This window comes from Copadichromis virginalis, linkage group LG7 (assembly GCF_057382275.1).
Source record: "Copadichromis virginalis isolate Kocher_CV1m ecotype Utaka linkage group LG7, C_Virginalis_male_GT1.1, whole genome shotgun sequence".
In the NCBI taxonomy this organism is placed as follows: Eukaryota; Metazoa; Chordata; class Actinopteri; order Cichliformes; family Cichlidae; genus Copadichromis; species Copadichromis virginalis.
In genome coordinates this window covers 16,810,894-16,820,605 of record NC_140624.1, presented here as the reverse complement: position 1 = coordinate 16,820,605, position 9,712 = coordinate 16,810,894, and the positions used below count along the sequence as shown (strand labels likewise).

General features: G+C 41.2%; 1 protein-coding gene across 10 annotated transcripts in view; it reads right to left on the bottom strand.

Annotated features, from left to right (window-relative positions):
• Positions 1-400: 400 nt before the first annotated feature.
• Positions 401-9,712, bottom strand: part of LOC146704808 (pleckstrin homology domain-containing family A member 5-like) — an 89,142-nt gene continuing 79,830 nt past the window's right edge. For 6 of the 10 annotated variants that reach the window (XM_085462186.1, XM_085462188.1, XM_085462190.1 and 3 more), the window contains 10 exons: positions 9,165-9,323; positions 7,936-8,091; positions 6,998-7,118; positions 6,234-6,349; positions 3,708-3,923; positions 3,431-3,592; positions 2,716-2,849; positions 2,192-2,334; positions 1,812-1,896; positions 401-1,553 (listed from right to left, as the gene is read on the bottom strand). In XM_085462186.1, coding sequence (XP_085318312.1) covers positions 1,496-1,553; positions 1,812-1,896; positions 2,192-2,334; positions 2,716-2,849; positions 3,431-3,592; positions 3,708-3,923; positions 6,234-6,349; positions 6,998-7,118; positions 7,936-8,091; positions 9,165-9,323 — 1,350 coding nt within the window. In that variant the 3' untranslated portion in view covers positions 401-1,495. Of the gene's footprint in view, positions 1,554-1,793; positions 1,897-2,191; positions 2,335-2,715; positions 2,850-3,430; positions 3,593-3,707; positions 3,924-6,233; positions 6,350-6,997; positions 7,119-7,935; positions 8,092-9,164; positions 9,324-9,712 lie in introns of all 10 variants that reach the window. The other 4 variants (XM_085462187.1, XM_085462189.1, XM_085462191.1 and 1 more) reach the window with 4 other exon arrangements.

Here is a 9,712-nt window from a genome sequence, read left to right as displayed (position 1 = left end):
CATTTAAACTGTCATTCATGCTTGGTAAATCAAATGAAATCATATCTTATATTTGATTGTTTTTGATTACTATTTGAACCAGAGGCATGCAATTTTGCATGAGGGACTCAACAATTCAAAAAAATCCTATAAGTGAATTCATAGTAAAAGTGTAACCGTCATGGGGGAAACGCTTTTTAAATCTATATTTTGGAGTCAATTTAACACTTTCCATGCATGCGATTTTTATATTTTGGGGTCTATTTAAGCTGGAGTTCATTTAAATAAGTAAAATCCTTTCGGTCAACAGTTTTTGAGAATGTAATCTTTGATTATGTTGCAGGCTTGAGTCAAACTCCCTTTTGGTCAGCATCTCTACTGCATGTAGCTACAGGGGAGATAAAGAGCATAACACAACCACTCATTAGGAACAGAAACATTTATTTAACATGATATAAAACAGATGGGATATGAACATTTGCAAATTAAATCTAGTATGTAACTGTATGTTGAACATATCCTCCCATCCAGATATACCATGTACATTATATACACAGTAAATCTCTGATAATTACACTTTGTACACACAAAAAATTATCTCAGATTCAGAAAGGGGTTATTTCTATTGCTTTTTACACATCCTTATCCTGTTTTCTTTTAGTTCCAGGGCTCCAAACCAACATGTCATAAATGTTCTCGATTTTTTGTCATAAAATATAATCAAGATCTCTTTTTCCATCTCTCAGTTTAAATATATCTCTCAGCAATTTAAAAAAAAAGGACAGTATAGATTGACTCAAGTCAGAACATTCACATATGCATTGGCAACAAAGTGCCAGGGACTTCAAATCCCATCTTTAAATAATTAGAACTCAGAAGTATGAGAAATTACAAATACTCTTAGTCTGCAGCAATAAAATGGTTCCTCCTTATATAATAATGGAGGGATCTATATCTTTTATCTACTCATCTTTAGCATAGACACATGTTCTTTACAATAAATGGATAAATATGCCTGGTTAGATGATGTCGAATGTATGGGGGGGAAAAATTAAGTGAATTATTAAAGGCTTAATTAAATGCAGAGAAAATGTGAAACTTGCTTCTGAAACTTTTTCGAACAGTTGATGAAACATGAATGAAAACGTATAACAGACCAACATACTCTGCCACAGGCTATCAGGCTCAGAACAGAGTTCAGTCTATTAGCCTCCTGTATATACAGATAGACTTTGGCCCAGATTCGAACACAAAAACCTAATAAAACCATATAAATAATAAAAATGATTATAAAAGCCTTGTAAAAACTGAAACTGCAGCAGTAAAACGGTATGAATCCATGTGCTGTCTTGCCAGGTTGAGAAGATTGTTGCCCCCCGAAGAGGGAGGAGCTTAAGACGTCACAGTGAGCAATACAGAAGTCAGAGGTTGAGACCCATGAGTATGAAGTAGGCAGTTTCACTCTGTAGCCAAAGGCCTTGTGCTAAACTCTTTAGGAAAGTCCTCAGGAGCCGCTTCAGGCCTCCCCAGCTGCTTCCTTCATGTGTAGGTTTTCACTGAGGCCAGAGCCTGGGCTGAAGCAGAACAAAAGGACAGAAGTGAAATTATAGTGAGATTCCCTCATAGTTCTGCTATACAACAGTGTATTAGTGATACCGCAACACATAGAGAACAAACTCCCCGCATTGTTACGTGAAATGAACCCAACTAATTATCCTGAAATGCTTTTTTAAAACCCCAGAAATCAAATGTAACAATCAAAACACTTCAGCATTATGAGTATGAGTGAAAAAAGGGTGGATGGAGGCCCTTACTGATGCTACTACACACACATGAAGTGAGAACCGTCAGTGAGCTGGGGGGGTGTGGTGGTGGGAGACTGCGGATGGGGTGGGGAAGAGGACGACAGGCTTTTCACTGCAACGAAACGACAACATGGTGAGCACAGGCGCACGCATGAAATGACAAAACAACAAATTAGAACAGTTGATAATGAGTGAATGGCTAAATAAAACAGAAATAATCACTAAAGTGAGTGAAATTACTGAAAAAGCTACTGAGTAAGTAGTAAGTAAATTACCTAACACATACACAATGAAAGCAGCTACAGTTTGTTTCTAAGAACAGGCTCCCACCAGCTTTTGTTTTATTGCATGCGTTTTCTTTGATCCAACCACCCCACCTCCACCCTCTCGTCTCTCTAGAGACGTACCTGCTACCAGCTTGCTGCGTTTGGAGGCCTCGGCTGCCAGCTCATAGGAGATATTAATCATCTTCTCCTTTTCCTGTACAGTAACCTCCTCTTCAGTCTCCTCCTCAGGGCTCAGAGCCAGACTAGGCAGCACATTCTGCATGCTAGGAGCAAACACAAAACAGCAAGGTTTTCTCTACAGCATGCGACGGACAACTTCTAATTACCAACAAACAGGCCAGTTTTTAAAAATCAATATGAGGGCACTGACATTTAGAATAAAATGCCACAGTGGCTCAGAGATGAGCAAATAGACCTTTTCTGCACATTTGAGGCATGGATCTGCATGCCAAGCGCATGAGACATCTATGCTATGACCCTAAACTTACCTTTTACTTTTAGAAGGAATTTCATGCACGACATCTGCTCACCTGCAAAGCTGGCTCTTTCACCGTAGTATCCTTATCTAATATTCAAGGCTTGAGCAGACCTGTCCATGCTAATAACAGATTACTGATTTAGATGGATCATGACAGTGTGCTTACCTGTTTTTGGCTATGAGGGCTTTGATGCGGTCGACTTTTCTCTGCTTATCAGCCTCCTGCTCAGGACTCAGAGCCTCCTCAGGGTCCGATTCAATGTAACGCTCAGGAATGAGCACTTTGTCAGGCACAGAAAGCTGAGGAACAGCCACCAGACAAGAAACACTTATTTAGCACATTTGGTACAAATGAATGGTTTTCTAAACTGACACAGAAAATTCCACTTCTGTGCAAACAACATTATTACCCTGATCGGCATCTATCGTGCAGGAAGACTATTTTAAATTTTGGGTGTTTAGAAGTAAATGGAGTGTCACTGTCAATTACTCTGAGGCATTCTGTACTACGCAGAGATCAACTGTAAGAAGTTCACCGATGTAATCTAAAGCAAGGCCGTGAACTCTTCTCAAGGCAGCAAGTCATGCAAATCATGTTGGTAGCTTATGAGCATCCCATGAAAAGATTTTGGCACAGAGGCCTTTGTGTAATGTTCAGTTAGCCTGAACAACGCTTATACAGTTATAAGTTGTTAACTTCTCCATTCCAGTTGAAACTTTTTTTTCCTGCAGTATTAACAATTGAATTGATAATACATGATGTTCTGTTGGTAAACGGCACCTTCATAATAATTTGCCCATGACAGTATTAGCCCTCTGAGTAATGGCTTGTAAAAAAACCAGCAGGCTGATGGGAACGACGGCTAACTGCTGTGCCGTACCTCTCGGTCGACATTAAAGTGATCAGCCTGGGAGGATTCTTTGAGACGAGCTATCTCCTCAGCGGGCGTCTCCTGCTCCCCCACCACCTCCTGCTGCCTGAGAGAGGCCTCCAGCTCCTGAATGTCACTGCTTATCACCTCATCTCTGCGTCTCACTTGAAACTAAAAGAAATAAATTATGAAACATAAAAGAAGCAGAGACATTATATCATATGAACATCTTCTGACTTCAGAGCTACCCTAATGTCAAATAGGGTCTGAGTCACTCAGCCAGTACCTGCGTGTTGCGGTAATGGTTTTCTTTAGTAAATGAGTGGCTGCGAGAGGGTGTGTTCTCCTGGCTGCTACCCCTGATGCTGAGGCTTTTTTTCTTCTCCCTGAGGGTACCCTGCTGGTGGCGACGGATCCTCTCCAGCTGCTCCTCCACGCTCATCCTGGGTCGGCTGCTCTCCACAGCACACAGCTGCTGCTCCACTGCACTGCGTGGACGCTCCTGTTGGCCAGAGACGACAACAGAATATAATTTAATAATGATATAGCATTACTGTGAAGACATTCAGCACTACGAGGTTGCCGCCATGGTAACTTTTTTTACTGTGATCCCCAATTGTGTGCATGGTAGAGATCTGAAGTTACATGGTGTCATTGCCTACTTGGGTTGTTTCACATGACGCAGCATTTGCAGCGTGATGAACTAGGCACGGTTTAAAAAAAGTCTAAACTTTACAAAGAAGAATAATCTCTACCCTTAATGTATGTACTGGAAAACATTTTACTTTTTTAAACAAAAGTAACAAATAGGACAGACACTTTGGACTTAACATAATGACTGAGAAATTGTTAAATATTTGCTCTCTTTGAGCTACATTTGGCAAAAGGCCAAACAACCTGGCTGTTGTGCGCTTGCACGCTCCCGCTGGAACACATGGGTGCACTCAGAGCGGCTGGGGGCTTGTTAATGCCTGAGCAGGAGAGGCTGATGTGAAGTGAACTGAGGAGAAGTTGTTCATTCTCAGGTCTGTGCCACACTGGAGGGTAGGCAGATGTAAACTCAGTCCAGAGGTCAAGGACATAGTCCCCACTGTCCACACTGTCCAAGATATCCTGGGACCTAAGTGCATACTCTTTTAATACCATAGGCTGAAGTACATAAGCCTAGAGGGAGTTTGTGCAATCACCTATTTTCATTACACATCGATCCATGTTCATACTCACACTGACACAGTAAAGCAGGACACACCCTGCAGTGTGTACAACAACCTCAGTTTTATCCAAATTCAGAAGCAGGAAATTAGAGCTCATCCAGGTCTTTATTTCTTTAAGATGTTCCTGCAGTTTAACCAATTTGTGCGCATCATGAAACTTTAATGACAGATGAAGCTGGGTGTCACCTGCATAGCAATGAAAATGTATGTTATTGCTGTATATTAGATAGATATGATTCAAACCACTCCAGCGCAGTACCTTTAATAATTATGGCATGCACTATACATCTCTGTAATAAAATATTATGGTCAACAGTACTGAATGCCGCACTGAGGTCTAACAGGACAAGCACAGAGACGAGTCCACTGAAACTCATTTGTTATTTCTCCCAGGATCTAAAGTTGAACTCTTACGCCTTAGGCATGCTCTCTTAGCACCAAGTGCTAAAGCACATAAGCCTAGAGAAATATTGTGCGTTTATCTATTTTCATTTGTACTACATGTCCATTAACGGTCAAAGTTACACAGGCGCAGCAAAAGCAGGACACACCCTGCAGTGTGGTGCACTAATGATATGGTTAGTGTGTTTAAGTTGATAGGATTCGTGGCTGGAAACTGTTTAAATACAGTTTGGCATCTACTTTATGGCAGCATGAGTCACACCCTCACCATGTGACAGCTGGCCTTTACTGCACATGTGAGTTTTCAACCAGCAGCTTACAAGCAAAACAACCAATTAGGAGAGGAGTAATCACAATTCAAAATTAACTGTGGTTAGTTCACAGCTGCCCATAATCATTATTAATTGAGAAAGCGTTAATTCAGGCGGACCACAAAGCCAAAAAATTATCAAGGCAAGCCAAACACAGTACCGGGCTACATCAACTAAGGGCTCAGCTGATACTCCTCTACACAACTGGCAATCTGCAGATAGCACAAACAATTAAGCTACTTTAGCCTGGCCATAGTTGCTGCACACCTGCAAGCTGCCTTACAACCCACTTCTAGCTGAGCTCCAACTTTCTTGCTGTATCTCAGCGGTCCCCAACCTTTTTTGCGCCACGGACCGCTTTATGTCCGACAAAATTTTCATGGACCGGCCTTTAAGGTGTTGTGGATAAATACAACAAAATAAAACCAGTAATGGTACAAAAAAATAAAAGAAGATTTATTCATAACACACGGGAAAAGACCTAGGGAAACTGAGTTAACGATAAAAACCATAAAAAAATAATGATAAAAACCCTAAAAAACCCCATAAATTTCGCACACAAGCCTCAACTATCGTGGCCCGGTACCAAACGACTTACGGATTGGTACCGGTCCGTGACCCGGGGGTTGGGGACCGCTGCTGTATCTGACTTAATTCCTGCTCGTTTCCCCTTTGCCTGGGCCTTCGTCCAAGTATGTATATAGGAACGCAGGAAGGTCAGAAAGCCATACTACCAAATCTAAATAACTGCAGATATATATACCAGTCTTTTTTTGACTATAGTCCTGATCGTGACTGTATTTCGTTTGTTTTTCTATTGTCCGATAGATCCAAATCTACAAATGCTAAGAACATTTTAGTTATTATTAAAGCCCAAGGTCTCACCGTTCTAGGGTCAGGCTTCCTGCTCTTTCTTAATGTAACATATGAAGCTATGGAGGAGGAATCAGGCACTGGAGATTTGGTCCTTGGTGGGACGATACCAACTGGATAGGACATACCTACCCACAGAAAAGAAGACAAGAGCTCAATAAAAGGTCAAACTGAAATCACATTATAGTAAAAAATTAGATAGGGTCAATTACAGGTGGTATTTTAATTAACACTTTCCAGCCAACAAAAAAAAGACCTGCAAGCTCTTCAATAAATGTAGATCAATTTCCCTTTTGTGGTAAATTCAGCTCATCTATTCACATCACATGTTTGGTGGCAGAAAGTTTAAATACAGTAAACAAATATTATAGCTCACATGTTTTGGCCAAGTTTAAAAAGATGCATGCAGGTGCAAATCTCACTGTATCCATGGTAACCAGCAAAATTATGGTTGCCATGAGAGTTACTTTGTGATATACTGACCTAGATCCAAATAATCCAAATGCCAACTCAAATTGTGTTAGAGACAAGGTTTGTGTCAGAAATCACTCCATATTTACAGCATAGTGCACTCCATATGCTGTTCACCTTCTGAGCGTGTAAATGTTTCCACTAGAGAGCCCTCAAATACTCTAAAAGGGAGCGATCACAATGTGTAGACTTTGTTAGTCCCATGATAAAAAGCTCCAGTTTTATACAGACTAAAATGACCACTCTATTGTATTTTTATACACTAGGCTTCACTGCGAAACTGCACCAGTATCTCTCCAAAGTACCTTTATTTCCAACATGTTCTCTATCAGATGGATATTCAGATCTGTCTTCTCCATTATTCTCATCCACTTCGGCCACTGTGGTGAGTTCTGGCTCACTTTTGTACAGTCTGTAGTCAGGACCCTGGAGACGAGAAATTGGGGGGTTAAAAAAAAGAAAAAAGAAAAAAAAAAGAGGTCAACACAAATGAGAAAAACTCTGAAATGTAGTCAGTTTGTAAACAAACTCTGCATAACTCAGCGTGTCATTATCTCTTACAGAATGACTTAAGATGAAAAAATAAAATAAAATTCTTCATTGACCAGGGTTTTTTCTGCTTTGAGACGTTTTCGTGCCCCCTACAGAGGAAAATAACAAGCACTGTAATAGAAATATTTTCTTTTAATCGTATTTGTTAATTGTAGTTTCATTTACTCATACATAATAAACTTATAGTTTATCGACGCCTCAGAAATAACATGAAAACAAATAGATTTAAGCAATAAAAACGGTTTGCCTGTACTGCACATGAGGCGACTGCACTAATTCATCTCCAAAATCCCTGCTCGGAAAACAGGAAAAACCCTGCAGACTGAGCCACCTTAAATTTAAATGTGTGAAATACTCAGACAAAAGGTAGGCAGACACATTCAAACTTCGATATGGCGAAACAAACAGACCCAAAAAAATATTACATTTCAACATAAAGGATGAGACAGAAAAGGGGGATGTGGTAATTTAGTCAAAAACAAAATTAAAAAAAACAAAACAAAAATAAAAACACAAGCTGGACTTCAACCAAATAACTGAAAAGTAAATTATGCTGTACAATGACGGGAACAAATGGAAAAAAAAAATGCAACAGACACGAGATATTTATGGAAATCAAAGTGAACTCATCATCATGGACATGGGATGATACAGCTGAGGGCAGGGTCAACCAAGAGGTCAACAGGCTTACGCTGTGCGTGCTATTCCTGTGATTGGCCTTCCTGTCCTCTGGCTTGTGGAGTGATGAAGGGCGCACGCCGGGATGAGACGGCATAGGGGGCACGGTGGGGGGGTTGGGCTCGTAAGACTGGGGTAGGGGTGGCCGTGGGGGTACAGAGTCCTCCTCCTGGGGATTATATTGGGTATGACAGCACAGGAAGCAAGGTGACACATGGCGCCACCATACAGGCTCAGGGCTACAGCCATCTGGTATAGAGTAGCTCTGGGCCACAGGATGGGCTAAACAGTTGATTAGCCAGAGAGAGCGCTCCAGATGCTGTTATGGCTTGAGTGACACATTCCTCCAGACACCACTACTCACACCATCCATGAGTGGGGTGGGCATTTAGAGCCCTCAGCTTACGTCGATTATCATCTTCAAAACTGCTGGTGATGTGGGTTTATTTTTTTATGATCAATTTTCCCCATTAATTAACTCCAATAAAAGGTGAAAAAATTACCGTTAAGCTCACATCTTTAATTTGCTTGTAATGACAACCACCTGTCCAAAGCCTTACACAGGCCTAGAGACTAGTCAGCAACTCCTAAACAACCGCCGATTGCCGACTGTGGTCACGTGAAAACGATTACAAAGAGAACACTACACAAAAAAACTTGGATTGTAGTGGCATTTCGCAGGAAAGATGCCAACTGGTTTGCAAACGCTAGATATTTTCAACTGAGGTGAAACTTGAAAGAGTGCTGCACAACATGCATGCATTTCAAATGGCGGAACTTTTACTTTAAAGGGAAATGGTCTTTGTTTCAGTACTGCTTGGCATGTAGTTTGTTTTTGCAGCCAAGTCGGCATCTTCCTTACAAACTACAGGCAACCTACTAACAACCAAACTATATACCTCTTTGACACCACCTTCACACTGGTGACTGCCAGTAAGGTCACTGGCTAGTCTCCAGGTCTGTTTGACTGGGACTTTAGCAATTAATTTCACACCAATTGCCTCCAATCACTCATGACCGGTCAGGTAATACACTTTTTTTGCCTCACAACCAGTAATTGCCAGATGGTTGCTAATCAGTTTCAAGGCCTGTGTGACTGAAGCCTTAGGCAGGAAAAAAAGAAAAACTCTTTCTCACATTTGAAAAGCTAGGAACAGTAAATGATGATTTAAAATGCCTTATTGTTTCAGCATCCTGTCAGACCAGGTGTTCAGTTTTCTTTTTCTACAAGTGGTGCCTCACCTCATTTTTGTGCTTACTGAAGTTGGCTTTGGGCCCATAGAAACCCATCCCATCAAGAGCATTTCTCTGGGCTTTGTGTTTATTCAGGGCCTCCATCACATCTTGAATCCTCCACAGCTCCTTCTGGATGTGGACATGCTGCTGGCTGGGTGGTTCTGTCTGGGTGTGCACAGAAAACAGACGCACGTCAACAAACGACAACAACAACAACAAAAAAAACACCTGCAGACTGAGATCTAAGGTGGAGGTCTATAGCAAATAAAACTAACACACAGAAGGCAGACAGAAAGCTGAAGTGAAAAAAATTAGCATGATGGCATCGCAAAAGAACAGTAAAAGGGTAATGTCTGTATCTGCTAAGGTGTGCAGTCAGCGGAGACACAGATCTGATCAGGCTCCAACTGTCTGCGAGAGATACTAGCCTCACAACACGATAATCAGAGGAGAGATTAGGATTGGAAAAGGGGAAGAAAAAAAGACAGGTAATTATCTCCCCCTCGCTGTTGGCAGGTTGGTCTTTGTGAGATGGACTTAAGAAGAGGATGTCC